Genomic DNA, 17,500 nt, shown 5'->3' with positions numbered 1-17,500 from the left:
GCGTGCGTGTGGGTGTGTGCTGCTACATATCTTACTGTATATAATGATTGCTCTGCTCTGATTTAGGTTGACAAGAGGCACAATCAAGCCGGAAACTTTGAAATTATCTTGTCATCGCACATCCTGATAAAATAATCTCTCTCTCTATGATAAAGCTCTCTGTAATTAATTAATTAATTTGTTTATTTTGTTTACTTTATTCAACATTGACATGACAAATCACACAAACCTCTGATTTTGTGTGTGTGTGTGTGTGTGTGTGTGTGTGTGTGTGTGTGTGTGTGTGTGTGTGTGTGTGTGTGTGTGTGTGTGTGTCATCTGTATTCTATGTCCCTTTTAATTAAGCCCCTAAGGTGTTGGAGTCAAGCTGGCTCGCCACCATAGATCAGGTGACATGCTCTGATTTCAATACCTGACACCAATCAAGTCCAGAGATTTGACAATACTTAAAGCGTGGTCTTTCGAGTATGACTTGTGATTGTGGTTTCACTTTTCTCCTGTCACAGCTCTGTATAGTGACATAAATATGACATTGTCACTAGAAAGGTGCACTCCCCGGAGTGCAGATCTCCGCCAGGCCGGGTTGGCTACCCAGAGCCAGCAAACTTTGGAAGTCAATATAGGCAATTGGAATGGAATATGACAAATCTGACTGATACATCCTGATCACATGACTCCGGAGGGGTTTTGACTGGTCTCAGCATTCTTTTTTTGCCTTTCTGTTTTTATTTTGTGTCAGAACAGATTTCAGCTACTTCCATCTGGCAAGCGGTACCGTAGCCTAAGGGGCCGGACCAGCAGGCACTCGGACAGCTATTTCCACCAGGCAACCAGATTTATGAACAACAGACATTGAAGGCATGTTGCATAAATATATTTATTACACGGCTTGGTTGAATGCTTGATTCTGATTGGTCAATCACTGAATTCAGCGGTGTGTTATTTCTGGGTAATGACCGCTGAGCTCAATAACAGATCTTATCAAAGACTCAGAGCACCTGCTGCGCCGTTTTATGCTGTATCCACACGGCAGCCATGTAAACAAACGCACAATGTAATTTACAGCTAAACATTTGAAGCGAGAAATAGATAATGCAGTGACTAAAATTTTATTCTATTTGATCAACACTTCCTGTTGTTTTCCGAGGCGACCGTATTGGACGGACGGCCGCACATGGCATTAATTAATGAAATACACTCATTACCGTAATACCGTAAACAAGGAAATACTTAATTTTGTAGTTACTTTTGGGTCAACGTGTCAATTTATTTATTAAGTAGCCGTGTAATAATTAATCTAATGACCCTGTCAGGGTTTATTTCTCAACAATGACCGGCTCGCCGTCAATTATCCCTTGCATACTGTATGCTAACTAGACCATACCCGGGGATTATGCGCACCCAAACTATGAAGATAATGTAGGCTTTTGGTTTATGTGCTCAGTATGGAGAGGAGCGCTCCTGTATTCATCCTGTTTGCGTGTAATCTCTCAAGAATAGATTCTGCTCTGCGTTTGAATCTGTCGGGGGGGGGGTTCGTCATATCGCGTACGCACTGGCCTACAAGTGGGCGTGCCTTCAGATCAGGAATCAGGCCGCGCTTTACCCAATCAAATGTAGTGGGCGGGATTTACGTGTCTGCCGATCCTTCCCCACTAGAAACAAACCGAAACTCATTTAACAATAGCGTCCTCGGAGCAGACAAAACCACGGAAAGATATTCACATTTTAACTTGCTCTTTCATCATAGAAACAAGTGGGCTTATAACCAAAACGATCCATGTTCTCTGGGAGAAGTGGTGTTAGTGTTCCGTGTAGAAATATTGTTAGTGGGAATGAAAACATAGTCGCACCACCGGAAGTGAAAGGCTTAAGGGGCGGCCATAGCTGAGTGGTTAGTGAGCCCGCCGATTGCCCCAGGTTCGATTCCAGGCCAGCCCAGCATATGTGTCGATGAAATGAAATTTGTCCCTGAGCAAGACTCTTAACCCCTAATTGCTCACAGGTTCTCATTGGAAACAAGACCGCAAGGACTTTCATGAACGACCTGTTAAAAGGAATTTAAGGCAGACCAAAACCCCGGTTTCCTTGCGTACGTGTGCTACGTCGACTTCCTCCCAGAGCCAAGTGAGATAGTAAAACACAGCAGAGGGCGCTGTTTTTCCTTTTCATTTGGCGATGGGTTCCCAGATTGGTTTGCGTGTGGTGTGGTGTGTGTGCCAACCCTATAAAAGGATGTCTGTGGACAGGGCCGCTAAATTGAAGTCCTTTTTAACTTTGTAGTGCTGTCTGTTCTGCCGTTCTCTGTGTGGCATTGTGTGTTTGTACAGTATACTGTTAGCCCCAAAGCTAAGGCCACCCAGCAGCTACTCAAAACCATGACAACAGATTCCATAGCCCGTGGCATGTGCAGGGACTCCAAATCTCTGGTGTTTACACAAAAATAATAATAACAAACAACTGAAATTTTGAAAAAGTGACAAATGGCGTGGTTCGTGACTGTCTTCATATGCTAATGGTCAATGGCCCAGTGCAAGGTCACTTGCGGGAGGGAGGGAGGGAGAAAAATGCAGATCAGACAGACTGACAGACAGAGATTCCTTAAATGTATAGTAGGACATATATTATGTATGTATTTATGTGTGTATATATATATATATATATATATATATATATATATATATATATATATATATATACATATATATAGCACACTCTGGTCACGACAGAGTGTGCTATGATTATTGTATATTTACTGTAGTTTCTACCTTGCTTCTTTCTTAGCTAATCTTAAATATATTACTTTTATTGTTGCTACAATGTCAAGGAGCTGAAACCAAAACAATTTTACCAGTATGTGATGTAATGTCTTGAATCTCTCTCTCGGTGCATGGGTAAAAGTGTCTGATTGGGTCACTTGATTCCCTGAATGTGTGGTCAATTGAGCTGGCAGCTCTTTGTTTCCTAGCTTTGTCTCCTGTCAAAAGGTAGACATTAGCCAAGCTCTTGAAACCCAATATACAGAAGCATGTCAAACAAATCCGATTTCAAAGCTTGCATGTACCATGACTTTATACGATTATACACACAGACGCAGTAGGTTACGGGAGCATATAGGCATAATCTTGAAATGGCAATTAAGTACTGCTTCAGTTAACAGTACACATGGCTGGGCCCACTGGAATGCGCACATGCACAGACAAACACAGTTGCACTCATGGTGCACATACGCACGCACGCACGCACGCACGCACACACACACACACACACACGCACGCACGCAAGCACACACACACACACACACACACACACACACACACACTCACTCTCAAACATTCAGAAACACAGACACAAAGGGGGGGGGAAACAAAATGGTAACAAAGAGGTAGGGAAGAGAGAGAGAGAGAGAGAGAGAGAGAGAGAGAGAGAGAGAGAGAGAGAGAGAGAGAGAGAGAGAGAGAGAGAGAGAGAGAGAATGACTGACAGACACAGAGGGCATGACCTTGTTCAATCTTGAGTGATCTCAGTGTCCTACTACGTCATTCCCCTAATTACCTAAATGGTTAGTGTATCAGAATACACAAAATGACTTCACATTTGAGCTCAAGATTTATCTTTGAACACACAGGAGACAGACAGACGCACGCATGCGCGCGCGCACACACACACACACACACACACACACACACACACACACACACACACACACACACACACACACACACACACACACACACACACACACACACACACACACACACCTGAATCTGCACATACTGTACATGTATACAGGAAAAGGCATATGCCTTATCAGTGAGATATGTGGCACAGCATCTCATACTAAAAGAATAGATGATGCATGATATAATAGCCTACATGACATATTATATTGTACAGAGGTTAATAGCCTGTTCTGTTAATTGTTTATGTATTTTCTTTTTGGTCCCAAGATAAATGTTTGCATAGTTTACACTCTATGCCAGTTGCCCTGATATTGATATACACCCCACTTAGCTCTGGGCCATAGAGTTCATGGAGTTCTCCTTCTAATGGACCAGAGCTACACCCCACTGTGACAAAGCAGGAGCCTCATAGGTCACAAGCAATTAACTGGACAGACTGTCAATCAGGGGTTATATGGGTGTGCTCGTTTAAGGAATTGTCAAAGACTATTGAAAAACGGAATTAAACATTATAAATGTATGCCTATATATGCCGTCGGATAAAGGATAGGCCTACATTTGTACATTTTCGTCTATGTCATGGGTTTTAGATTGACTTTTATTATGCTTTTTTAATGTTTGATGTTTTATGTTGCACTGCAAGTGGCTGAGGGGAAGTTGGGGAACGGTATTTCATATTCTTTATGTAAGTAATAGAGGAAATTGACAATATAAAGTTATTCTAATTCTGACATTGACAGTTATCTTTCTGCCTCGGTCAGTGCATACTTGCAAACGAGTCTCAATGTATTTACTGGTCATAAAGGCTATATAGGCTATCCAATCGCAAAGACATTAAGAAAACGACGCATTAAGTAAGCTACAAGTCAAATCTTATTACCAAAACTATATGTGTAAGTTGGGAGGAAGGCTATGATGGGGGGTATCAGCACAAATGCCTACCTTTGTGTCATTGCTGAGCAATTTATATTCCGTCTCATCGATGTTTCCGAAGACGGAGTTCTTTATCATCCCAAACATGTCTTCTTTAGACAGGTCACCTCTCCTCTCCGCGCACTGCCCCTTTACACCTGTTCTCTATGGTGGTCGTTGCACTTCTTCTAAAAACAACTTGTTCTTAGCAGACGGTCCTCCTACTTTGTTGAAACCTTGGGACTATAATCCAGATGTTAAGCAAAGACCAATTTATCCTCCAAGGATATGTGCGCAGTTTGTTCCAGTTAATGCGTATACGCTATGTTATTAATACCCCCTCTTTTTCATATAGCCTACAACAGTTTCGTTTCTAAGATACGTTAAGTAAACAACTGACTTTTCTGTTCTGTGTCAAACGTAAGCGTTTAAACAAATGACTTCTCTCTCCTCTATCAAACCAAACGGAGTAGTATATCCAGCATCCAGTTTGACCAGCGGTGGCCCCGCCTTCCCCCTCTCCTCATTCGCTCTTAAATGTACCTCTTATCCACTTGACAACCACTTATATATTACCGCCTATCAATCATACCGTATAAACACTTCGCAATGTTATGCCAACGGAGACATTTTCCACGACTTAGTTTGTTTATTGGCATGAATTGACCTATAGGTTCGGGTTGCACTAGCCTACATAAAAAATGTATGTTAAACTTGAATGGCTAATGAGGTGCAGGGATGTGTGACTGTAAACTCATGTCTTCCTATTTCATATGTCCAAGAAAACGTCAAGTTGGCCAACATTAGGTGGCAATCGATAGGCTTAGCCTACATCCTTCGTTTCCCTCTTGCTTTATGTATGTCAGTATGCATGCACAAAACAGTGGGGTGCAGATATGCTGTGCATTTTATGATTTTAATGGAATATAATTTGACACTAGCTGTTGGTTTGTCAGTATGCATTGGATTTGCATTCCAGCACTCAGCATGTGTGCGTTTTTGTGTTGGTCCTGCAGCTGCGCAAGTGCGCATGTGTGCCACCATGTGTCATGTGTATGCTGCTTAGCTTCAGGGATGATCTATTTAAATTCAGACTGAAAGCAACGTTAGTCACCATTGGAGAACAGGAGGAAACAGAAAAAGCACATGAAAAAAATAGCTGTATTGTGCTGTGTGTGCACAGCAGAGCAAGATATATATATAAGAGAGGTTTATATGGGGAAGAGGAAACAGTCCCAGGGAATACAGAATGTAAGCACTCAATAAAAATAATAATAAAGTCGGGCAGCAAGAGGGGCATCGCCACAGACCTACTCAATAGCCTACCACAGTGTTTATCAACCCTGGCAAACGTCCCAATTTTGGGCCGGGGCTACTGCTGAGGTGTGCCGCGCCGTTTGAATATGGTTTTTTTTTTAACAATAATAATAATCAGGCATGCAAACAGCCCCGAGGTGAAAAGGGTGACAACAGTGTTTTTTTTCGGGTCAGGTGTCACACTATTGCCCTATTTGGATTCAAAACGGCTAGTGGAAGCTGAAAAGCTACAAGTTTGCATGTCTGAATAATGCAAAAACAGAAATATTTGTTTGTGTGCCCAATATCGTATCGTATCGTTTCGTGAAATTAGTGTATTGGCACACCCCTAGTGTGTGTGTGTATATATATATATATACCGTATATCTAGGTGTGCCCTGGGATCTTTTGGCTATGCCAGGTGTGCCTTGGCACAAAAAAGGTTGATAAACACTGGGGCCCCTACCACATATTACAAACCCACTGGGCAGTGGGGATAGAAAACAGATGGTAGCTTTATGCTATGGAGTGGACTTCAATTTGATACCGTTTAAGGGCCCCTGACATGAAAATAGGTTTTGGATTCAATGTAATTATCATAAGTGTAGTCCTACATGAGAAACAGATTCAAGAGGTGGCTTTTAAATGTTAGAGGGGCTTGCTTGTGGCCTAAAGACTCCTGGTCAGATACCCCAGACTGTCAGGAAAAATCTGCGCAGGAAAGTGCAACACTCACCCACCCTGCTCCCAGGTGTGATTGTGAATGTATAACTATTATGCAGGAAATTGCTGAAAAAGAGAATGCATGCTCAGTGAACCTATGTGGATAAATAAAGGTGCAAATGTATTCAAACTATGTTGGTAGCCTACTCAAATCAGACTCCAAACTAGCTTCTCTACCTATGGTTCAAGAGTTATAGGCCAAAACATGCAGCACCGTTATAGCGCCTCCATGAGGCCGATTTGAACAATTTTGTGTGTAGGTTCTTCCTTGGCCTACTGGTAGTGTGAATGCAAAGTTCACGCTGATCGGTCCTACAATGTCCCAATATTACTTGCTCACAGTCTCATAGACAGCGAGTCATGGAGCAAAAACATATCCCCACCCCCAGAACGTCTGGGAGTGGGAATACATATCCCCACCCCCAGAACGTCTGGGAGTGGGAATTAGTGGCGTTTCCGTACAACAGTAGCGTTCCTGTCACTGTTAGTTGATTGCAGTATCACCTCTGGCTAAAAAGGCACATTTTTGTGAAAGGTCAAAAAACCTTTAATAGCTCACATGCATATTACATTTCTCAATTACACACAAATGCTTGATTTTTTGCTGTTGAATCATTTGTATCGTCCTCAAAAATGAGGCTATGCCTACTGCCTAGTTGGCTAATTTAACCATACATTTACCTTATAACCTCTGACCAAATACATTCAGAATGCTGCAATTTTCTCAGATGTCATTTAAGGAAATAAAGATAAATGAACCCCAACTATTATTGTGTTATCACAACACATGGTCCCATGTATCTCAACAAACAAAATAACCAACAAACAGATTCAATTAAACAGTAACACATACTTTAATGGGACAGGAGTCAAAATGGAAATGTATTTACATGATTTTACAGTCACTGCTGTGCAGCCAGAAGGAAACCGGACCAGTTTCACAATTAATACCAGTCCTTGTCTTAATTACAGTCGCCATGTCTTCTCTGCCAATCTCTCTCTGGGTATCGATGGCATGATCTCCAGTCTACAACTACTGTACACCAGAACTAGGTCCATTCCCTTCTATTAAATCAAGGGACAAACCTACTGTTTCTGTTGTGTCAGGAAAGATCAATCAATCTTGGAGAAGTAACTGAATCCATTTCTACGGTGTAATTAGACCCAGTACAGCCACCTTCTTAACTTCTAACACCTTCTCATTTCTCCCAGCCTTTGCCCCCTGGTTGAGTGGGCAACCTGAGACCCACCATGCCAGCCACTTCTTCACGGGTGCGCTCCCCCTTGGCATGGTAGAGGTTATGCAAGGCCATGTGGTTCCTGGTTGAAGCCAACAGACAGAGATAGGTGTGTGAGGCATGAAGAGCCTCCTGCTGGCCACGGCAGTACCTCTGTCCTGTTACCTGTAAGGGGAGGGAGAAAAGATGGTCACAGGATAATTAGATAAATCTGACAGAGGCATCATACAAGATTTTTGGCTTTTACACACACACACACACACACACACACACACACACACACAATCTTTTACAATGAGTTTTCCGTAATTTACCAAATAAACATGTACAATGTGGGCTAAAACCTACATTGCCTATGATATATAAGGAAGGTCAGGTTAAGCAAATCAGAGAGAGAGAGTAGATCTAAATGTTACCTGAAGCTAGCTAGCCATATCCTAGAATGTTACATGAATCTTGAAACATCACACCAAACAAAAGTAACCTAAATCTACAGAGCTAAAGCATGTTGCAAATTAACCACGAAAGATCACTTGACATGAGTGGTGGTATTATTTAAGATGGTCAAAGACACAATGCCCTCATTACCCTCATACCTGTAAGTCCAAAGTGAGTGACACCCACAGCCACACCCAAATTTAGAACAAACATAGGAAAGTTCTCATTCTACTGCTCTGCCACCAAAATGTGGAATGCCATGACACAATCCATTACAGGATAATACTAGTTTCTTTTTAAATTGGTCTGAAAAATCTTCTACCAGGAGACCACAAGGGGAGATTAATGTAATTATTATTTTGTATGCGATGTTGATGAATTCAATTAAATACATAGGACCACAATGGAAAGAAGTCCCCAGGACTTTTTTGTGTTATCTTTTAAGCTTTAATGTTTTACTTTTCTACCGGCTGTTTACATTTCTGACTAATAAAGTATTCAATCAATTAAAAAGTCACTTTCACAAAAAACGCAGGTTGTGCAATGAACGGTCTGAAACAACTTCGCGTGCGACATCTAGTGGCTATATGTCGTACTGTTCTAAAAACTCAAAACAATTGTGTTAGTTAATGACGTAACGTTAATCAATTAACAACTTCATGATGCGATTGGCTCCAAGTTCCTGCGAATTGAAACCTAACGTAATGAAGTCACAAGAATTCCGTAAGTTCCGTTAAAGATACAACAGTTAGTAGTCTAATATGTGTCAAATCAATGTTGTGCCATGTTGAGTCGGATTCGGTTCTAGTAACTTAGGGAAGCAACTTGTAAATGATGCCAGCTTTCTGGTTGTCAAGACAGTTAGCTGAGTGTTTATCGACACTACGCCCTAAGCAAGTGAGAATGATGGTCACTCTGGACGGTCACCTTATTCAGGGTTGCCATGTCCGCTTATTATAAGCGACTTTGGGCTTGTTTTTCTGTCAAGTTGCTTGTGAATACTGGTGGTTGCGGTTTTTAGGGCTTGTTTCTAAACTAAAGTGTAGTTGCTTATTTGGGCTCGTTTCCTGCTGTTGTTTAAACCAGTGGTTCTCAATCATTTTCATGTCAAAGACCCCCCCCAATTGTATGTATTATTTGTCTGCGAACTGAGAATATTTTGTGCCAGGGACCTGTGCATCAGATTTGTGTTAGAATATTCCACATTTTAATCCCCCCCCCCAGATTAATTTGAAAATAGCAGATCTACAAGTTCACAAGATCTGCTATTTTCAAATAGCCAATGCATATAGGTTTAAACTGCTCTAGCCCTGAAACATGACTGTCATACCATGACAGGCGAGCGTCATGTGAACCATGGCTAAAACTGCTCATGTAGCCTAGTCGCTTCATTTGGGCTTGTTCAAAAATCTGGCAACACGGGTCACCTTGACTGTGTCGTTGAGCAGACTTAGTGTATTGTTGTTGTTGTTAGTCAAATGTTATATACACAATTGCAGTTACGTGAGCTGTAACTACACGTTAAATTGCTCTCGAAAAACATAAATGGCCGAAGAGGGGGAACCACTTTCCAGAAGCAAATAAAACTGTCAAGTGTGTACTACATGCTCTGTGCTGCTAGCTTTCTAGTACCGTGCCTGGCTGTTGTTAGCTAACAGCTACACTGTGCGTACAGTCATTACTCGTTGGAGAGGAGACTCACCTCGTTTTTACGAAACTGATCCATAACATAGTTATAAGCCAGTGATTGTTTATAAGTTGGCCCCTGGATCGTCCGCAACTCCTTCAAGATTCCACGGCACGCTCTGAGAGGCGAGGACAGCGCCGCCATGGTTGTCTGTGTTGTTCTGAGTGACTATGCTAATGCTACCAGTGCAGAAGGCTCTGAACGCTACTAGCCAGTGTTGCCAGATGTTGTGGTAGAAACAAGCCAAAAAGAAGCGAGCCCCTTTCCCTTTAAACACATTGGCTATTTTCAAATCTTGGAAGAAAATAATGAGGAATATTTTTGAAACATTTTAACAACACAAATCCCGTATGGGGGTCCCTGGCATAAAATATTTTCAGATGGGGGTCCGCAGCCAAATACATATTAATTTGGGGGTCCTTGACTTCAAAATGTTTGAGAAACACGTGGTTTAAACAACATTAGGAAACAAGGCCAAATAAGCAACGACACTTTAGAAACAAGCCCCCAAAAAACCGCAACCACCAATTTTTACAAGCAACCTACCAGAAAACAGTGCTACAGTAAACAGTGAAATGTCGCCCTCCTTAGGAGCTTAGGTGATATATTAGTGCACATAAGAGCACAAAACAGTCTATCAAATGTAAATATAATATCCCTATATCAATGGATATTTTTCTACAGTAGGCTATAGGTGTACTGGTGTAGTCTAATATAAAAATAATAGTTCTCTACAGTGCATACGTTAATGGTGAAAATGTATATTTTGTCTTCACATCGCAGTGGTTTCACCTACAGTATTTTCGAGTATATCTCTTCTATCTTCCACTCACATGCTCTCCAGGACCCTGTCTTTGGAGGTGGCCAGTACCTCCCTTTCCCTGTGCTGTCAGCTGGAGCTGTGACTGTTCATTTTGACTGTTCAAATAAGTGAACCAGAAGGGAAATCTTGCCAGACAAACAAAAGGAGTGATGATGTCTTCCCTTCCTAAACAAACATGGTCAAGGTGAGTAAGATACTTACAGGAGGTTATGTTCCTGTGAAACTGCTTAGTTGCCGGCAGTAGTGAACAACAGGTGTGGGAGTTTGAATCAAGAATCAAGGGAATCAAGGTTTATTTGTCACTACTCATAAAGGTACAAGCAGTGAGATGCGAGTATGTTGGGTCCTCAAAAAATACTGTGCCACAACAACAAAATATGAAGAAGCTGTCAGCAGTATAGCAACATCAGCGTAACACAATAAAGGGAGAGGGAAAAAAGTATATTTAAATAAGGCATAATCGTATAGCCTATGCAGAAAATGTGTGTATATACTATAGCTTTTAATTCATATGCACGGACAAACACAGCACACACGGACGCGTTTTGGCGGCAAGCCTTCCTCAGCGTGTATACAAATACAGTCTATGGTATACATACACGCTGACTGAGGAAGGCTTGACGCCGAAACGCGTCCGTGTGTGCTGTGTTTGTCCATGCATATCAATTAAAAGTACCAGAAGGACTTCGGAGTGCTGGCTATTGCTTTATTTACTGTGAATCTTTGTGAGCCGTGCACCCGCAAACTGCACCATATACAGACTGAGAGTGCTCGTTTTTATTTTCTATTATATACTATAGCAGCAGTAGTAACAACATCAATAACGTGTAAGATACCTTACTAAAGCAGCAATAGCAACACCTTGTATTTTCTACTATAGTATCAGTAGTAACATCAACAACGTTAAAGTAAGGCATGACCATGTGGACTGATACCTTGTATATATACGTACATTGTGTGTGCAATGTCAAAAAGAAAGAGAGGAGGTTTGCCATCTAAACTGTCTGCTTTTATTTATGTATTTCTTTCTTTTTTTGGTGGTGGGTTTACTATTATATTTCCTTGTGAACAATGATATCTATGTTTACTGTCACTGATAAGCTAGCCTCGATCTCCAGGCTTTTATTGTTTAGTGTTGCTAAAAAATAAAAGCCTGGCCCAGCGCGTCGGTGTACTCGGTATAAGGAAGTGTTTCACTTCCCAACCAACCAGAGTGCAGTGGGCGTCGCTCGTAATGTTGTGTTAACGGGGCGGGGGTTGACGGACAGATCGGTGAACCAATGGGATCAGCCGCAGTCTCTCGCCGGCTCTTTACACCCGCCCCTCTATACACGAAATCAGGAGCGTTGGGGCAGTCTACTGATAAGCAGGTACAACTGACTGGTTGAAGACCATGGTCTGGCATGGTTTGCCCATTTAGCCCACAACCATTTCCCAAAGCGCATTCCATTCATTTCAGTACGGTTTCAAGGTTCAAGGTTGTATTAGTTGTTACATCTTGTGCACAGGTGCAAAAGAGTAAAACTTATTTTTGTTCCTTTAGTTTAGATAGGACTTTGGGGCCCATGCCAGCCTTCTTTAGTTGTCGGAGAAAGTAGAGGCGTTGCTGTGCCGTCTCCACTACCCGCTCCGTCTGCACATTCCTGGTGAGGTCCTCCAGTGATGTGCACCCCCAGGAATTAGAACTTTATGTCCCTCTCCACGGCAGTGCTGCAGTTTAGAGCCAGGTTGTTCTCCTGGCACAATTTTGTCAGGTTCTCCACTTCTCTCCTGTAGGCTGTCTAATCGTCGTTCGTGATCACGCCTATCACTGTGGTGTTGTCCGTAAACTCGACCACTTGGTTGGAACTGTGCAAGACCACGCAGTCGTAGGTGTACGGGGAGTAGGGAAGGGGGCTCAGAACATATCCCTGTGGGGCTCCCGTGCTGAGGGTCAGGGGCGGCAGAAGTTGTTTTCCCCATCCACACCACCTGACGTCGTTCTGACATAAAGTCGAGGATCCTGCTGCAAAGGTTGGGGTTGAGACCCATGTTTTGTGAAGCATAGGATAAAGACATACAGTTACGATTCAAACAATTATAAAGTGCTTCCCTATTTTCCCTATATTTTTTCAAAAACAAACAGAGACATAAACACAGAATAAACTGGTATAATGAAATAAATACAAACAAAGACAAACAATGTACATATGGCGTGAATTCCCGTAGAGACCCATGTTTTTGAGGGTGGTGTCTAGTTTGAGGGGTATTATGGTGTTGAACGCTGAGCTTTTTTCTATAAACAGCATCCTCACACGGGCCATGTCTCTCTCTAGGTGTGAGAGGATGGTGTGGAGTGATGTAGCGATGGCATCGTCCGTGGATCTGTTTTGACGGTAGGAAAATTGTAGGGGGTCTTGTATAATTGGCAGCATGTTGATCAGCTCTCTGACATGCTCTCTTACATAAAGCATTTGCTCACTATGGGATGAGTGCTACAGGCCTCTAGTCACTTAACCCAGTTAAACCCAGTTATGAAAATCAACGTGCAGAGATTTAAAGCTCTGTAACTTTAACGTTTTACCCCGGATTCAAACCCGGGTCTCCTGTGCAAGTGCAACATTTTTTACCACTGAACTAAATAGAGCCTGTCTGCTTGCTCAGGGAAGAAATTGACCTGCAGGCAGTACCAATTGTCAACCAGTTGTGTTAAACCAGACACAGGATCTAAATGTCGCAATAGAAGAGCAGGGAGACCAAATACAACCACCTCAATTGTATAAGACTATAAGTTATAACCTACTCTACCATAAGATTGGACAAAAAAGCATTGTATTCACTTAAAGGTATCATGACATTCATTTTCACTTTTTTTATTTTCAATGTTTTATTTGGGGTTTTATGACCTCAATTACACCCAAAAAACCTGAACTTAGAACATACAGTGGATTTTCTGTGGTCTGTGGTTTTCTGAATAATTAGGCTGAAAAGTAATCTGAGCTTGGCCCTTCGACAGTGAGGTCACAGTCAATTAATCCCGCCCACTCTCCTCCTTGCCCCTCCCCTCCCCTATTCTTTCCTTTGGGGGGGGCGGAGCAGAGGCGATGATTGACAGGCAAAATCCCTCACCAGCGACACCCGCAGGCAAGATTTCTTTTTTCATTGCAGTTGAAAGGCTTTAGAAATGTGAGAGAAAAACACCTGCCATGGATCACTGGAATGGAATTTTCACTTAAAACTTTTGTACACTTTTGAAGGACCAGGACAAAGACTTTTGAATGTGGTGTAAAAAGTGAATGTCATTAAACCTTTAAAAAGTTTAATTGTACAGCTTTAAAACCTGCTAAAGATAGGTAATCAAAACAGATACAATATTATTGCATGGTAATTCACCATCAAAGTTATGTTATTGTTAAGTTTTGATGCTTTTTAAAACATGGATTGATTTGAAAAGTTTGACTAAACAAAATTGAGATGTCCATGAGTTATAATTAACCACCGATGTATACTCAATTATTAAGTTAAGTTTGGTAACATTTTATTGACTGTTAAAAATATAAACAAAGCCATTAAAGGGAATATGGTCTAGGTTTATGTATAATATATGGCTGAAACTGTGAATAGATATGTCACTCTTGATACAAGTATGGTCCATTAAAGGGGAATTTTGGACTAAAGTTTTCTTACCTTTTCTATGACGTTATGATATCTTAGGATGAATGGTACAGTAGAAAAATTTCATAACTCCACCCCTGAGCCGCCACAGCTTAAAAGGTGCGCGGATTAGGCCTTAGGTTAGATCACATATTTTAATAGCTTTTTTTTTTTTTTTTTTTTTTTTTAGATCTGACGTTCATAGTGACAGAACACTGTCCCCAAAAAAAAAAAAAAAAAAAAAAAAACAGAAGTCTCGCTAGACGAGATTGAAATCTCGAGATTTCAATCTCGTCTAGCGAGACTTCTGTTTTTTTTTTTTTGTTTTTTTTTTTTTGGTTGCATAGTGTTCTGTCACTATGAACGTCAGATCTCACCAAAAAAAACTATTAAAATATGTGATCTAACCTAAGGCCTATCCGCGCACCCCAGAGAGAGAGAGATTGATTGATTTGCCCTACTTTTGCGCTGTGGTGATTGGGAGCAGGTGTGTAAATTTGTCCAGTGACGGAGTCACATGCATCCGTGTTTATGTATAAATATGTAATGCGCAAGTATGTAAACATGTCCTTCTGAGTGGGAGTTCAAGCATTTGCATGAATAGGCTCGTGAGAGAGAGAGAGAGAGAGAGAGAGAGAGAGAGAGAGAGAGAGAGAGAGAGAGAGAGAAGAGAGAGAGAGAGAGAGAGAGAGAGAGAGAGAGAGAGAGAGAGAGAGAGAGAGAGAGAGAGAGAGAGAGAGAGAGAGAGAGAGAGAGAGATAAAAAGCGGCAGGGAGAGGGAGAGAGATAAAAAGCGGCAGAGAGAGGGGATTGAGAGAGAGAGAGAGAGAGGTAAAAAGCGGCAGAGAGAGGGAGAGAAAAAAGGGAGAGTGAAAGATTGAGAGAGAGAGAGAGAGGTAAAAAGCGGCCAGAGAGAGGGAGAGAAAAAAGGGAGAGTGAAAGATTGAGAGAGAGAGAGAGGTAAAAAGCGGCAGAGAGAGGGAGAGAAAAAAGGGAGAGTGAAAGATTGAGAGAGAAAGAGCGAGCGAGAGATTGAGGAGACGGAAAGAGGGAGAGAGAACGAGCAATTAAGTGAATTGCTTTCACCTGCTGCTGCTGCTGCTGTGCGGAGTGTGCTACAGGGCATATCTCCGCCAAGCCAGGGTGACCTACCCAGGCTCATGAAATTCATATTCCAGGCATAGTAGCCAATTAGAATGAAATCTTCAAAAACGGACTCATATACTGATACAGAACCATATATTGGCTATATATTATGGCTGTCGGGTGGAAATCTTGTATGTTCCTTTTTTATTATTATTTAAAAACAATTTAAAATCGTGAAAATAGCCAATCTACAAGCAGTAATTATTAATAATTAAGAAATACTATATTTTAAAGAGTGAAAAAATCAACTAAAGTCATTATTAGTGCAAGTTCATTCACATTTCATTTGAATGAAAATAACTTGTGGGTAAAATACATTCTGTGAATCTAATGTGATTAATGTGACCCCTACTTCAGTCAGTGAAGGTCCAGGGCTGAATGTAACATATTGAGGACCTATATAACTAAATATTGGTCATTTGCCAAACACATTATTTTGTGAAATAAATGGGTAATATTTCACAGATAGTTATACTATTTCTTATAATATATTAAAATACAATCATCCTTAACCTTCAAGTTAAATGCATTATTTCCGTGGACTTAAAAATCTTTTTTGGACTTAAAAATCGTTATTATTTTTTGGATGGCCTTCCTGCCCTGGCAGGAAGGCCGGGCAGGGCCTTTGTGCCCTCCAAAAAATTACAACACCAAAGGCCAAGTGGCCCTTGCCCTAAAATGACGAAATTCCAGGCTTGAATGCAATAGATGTACTCTGAGTCTGTTACAAGTAAAAGTCCGGAATTCAACATTTACTTGAGTAAAAGTACTAAAGTATTGGTATAAAAAATGTACTTAAAGTACCAAAAGTAAAAGTACAAAAATGTTTGAAAATAGCAGATCTACAAGCTCAGAACGCGTGCATCGCAACACGTTGTGAGCTTGTAGATCTGCTATTTTCAAATAGCTTATAGGTACAAAATAGGGCTAAAGTGGTTAATGTATGTTTCATAATGATTTATATCTGCAAAGTAACTAGATAATTGTTGTGGAGTACAAGTATAGACAATTGGAAATACTCCAGTAAAGTAAAAGTACCTCAAAATTGTACTTAAGTACAGTACTTGAGTAAATGTACTAGTTACTTTACACCACTGCACGTCAGTGAAGAAAAAACGCTGGGAACATCCCTAAGTGGCTTTGCAGGGAAACAAGCCCAAAGTCGCTTATAATAAGCAGACCTGGCAACGCTGGCACGCTAAAAGTCAAATTAGCACATGAATGGCCAGTCGGCTGACAGACTTAAATGGTAACTTTTGCCAACCGAATACCAGTCTGTTGCAGTCTGGAGTAGTCTGCAATAGTCTGGACGAGTCTGTTTGGTGCGGAGTTGCCTTAAGACGGGGCAATATTTCTTTTTAAAATAACGTGTCGGCCACTGGCCCATTTATTGGTCGGCCCACCGGGCAATGCGGGCATATGCCCGCTGTGTCAAAAGGCCAGTCCACCACTGCACGTATGTCTACACCCTCCCCAACCAACCAGTAGGGTCAACAATGACTACATGGGGAAACTATAGGTATTGGCATAATAGGAAGGAAAAAAAATATATATTAATCCTGATATTGCTGAAGGCCCTTTACATCGCATTCACTGTTGATAGTCTGTACATACTGTATATTCATTCATATGCTCACTATTGATAGGTTTACCTATTCATCCATATATACCGTTACTGTTGAGATAGATTTCACACGTATATTTATTGATATACTACTTACGTTAAAACATAATTAATTCATTAATTCAGTCTTTCATCTTGTTTTATTCTAGTTTTATTCTTAACTATTTTGGATGGTTCTTGACTCTTACCTGGACAGTACATCTCCTGTCTTTCACTCTTACTGCTGTTGTTGTCCTGACACCTGAATTACCCCCCTGGATCAATATCTGCAGATAAAAGAATAGTGGTTGTATTTTA

At 41.2% G+C, this 17,500-nt stretch overlaps 2 protein-coding genes across 2 annotated transcripts in view; both read right to left on the bottom strand.

Moving 5' to 3' along the window:
* The window catches only part of LOC308098995 (heme-binding protein 1-like), a 25,178-nt gene extending 20,240 nt beyond the window's left edge, over positions 1-4,938 (bottom strand). The window contains exon 1 of the mRNA XM_080447489.1: positions 4,626-4,938. Within this exon, the coding sequence (XP_080303615.1) occupies positions 4,626-4,703 (78 nt within the window). The 5' untranslated portion in view covers positions 4,704-4,938. The remainder of the gene's footprint in view (positions 1-4,625) is intronic.
* Positions 4,939-7,444: 2,506 nt separating this feature from the next.
* On the bottom strand, positions 7,445-10,157 carry fmc1 (formation of mitochondrial complex V assembly factor 1 homolog). Its single transcript, XM_080447491.1, has 2 exons — positions 9,993-10,157; positions 7,445-8,017 (listed from the first exon to the last, which is right to left on the bottom strand). Exons 1-2 carry the CDS (start codon positions 10,119-10,121, stop codon positions 7,814-7,816), a joined length of 333 nt encoding a protein of 110 aa, XP_080303617.1. The 5' UTR covers positions 10,122-10,157; the 3' UTR covers positions 7,445-7,813.
* Between the last annotated feature and the right edge of the window lie 7,343 nt (positions 10,158-17,500).

The sequence above is a fragment of the Gymnoscopelus braueri genome (assembly GCF_963280865.1).
Source record: "Gymnoscopelus braueri genome assembly, chromosome: 13".
Classification (NCBI taxonomy): Eukaryota; Metazoa; Chordata; class Actinopteri; order Myctophiformes; family Myctophidae; genus Gymnoscopelus; species Gymnoscopelus braueri.
The sequence above is the reverse complement of the archived record's forward strand: the minus strand, read 5'-3'. Positions and strand labels throughout refer to the sequence as shown.

Coding starts and splice junctions, on each gene's coding strand:
- fmc1 (XM_080447491.1), bottom strand. CDS start 10,121: ATGGCGGCGCTGTCCTCGCCTCTCAGAGCGTGCCGTGGAATCTTGAAG. Junction 8,018..9,992: donor ATCAGTTTCGTAAAAACGAG/GTGAGTCTCCTC, acceptor CTCCCCTTACAG/GTAACAGGACAGAGGTACTG.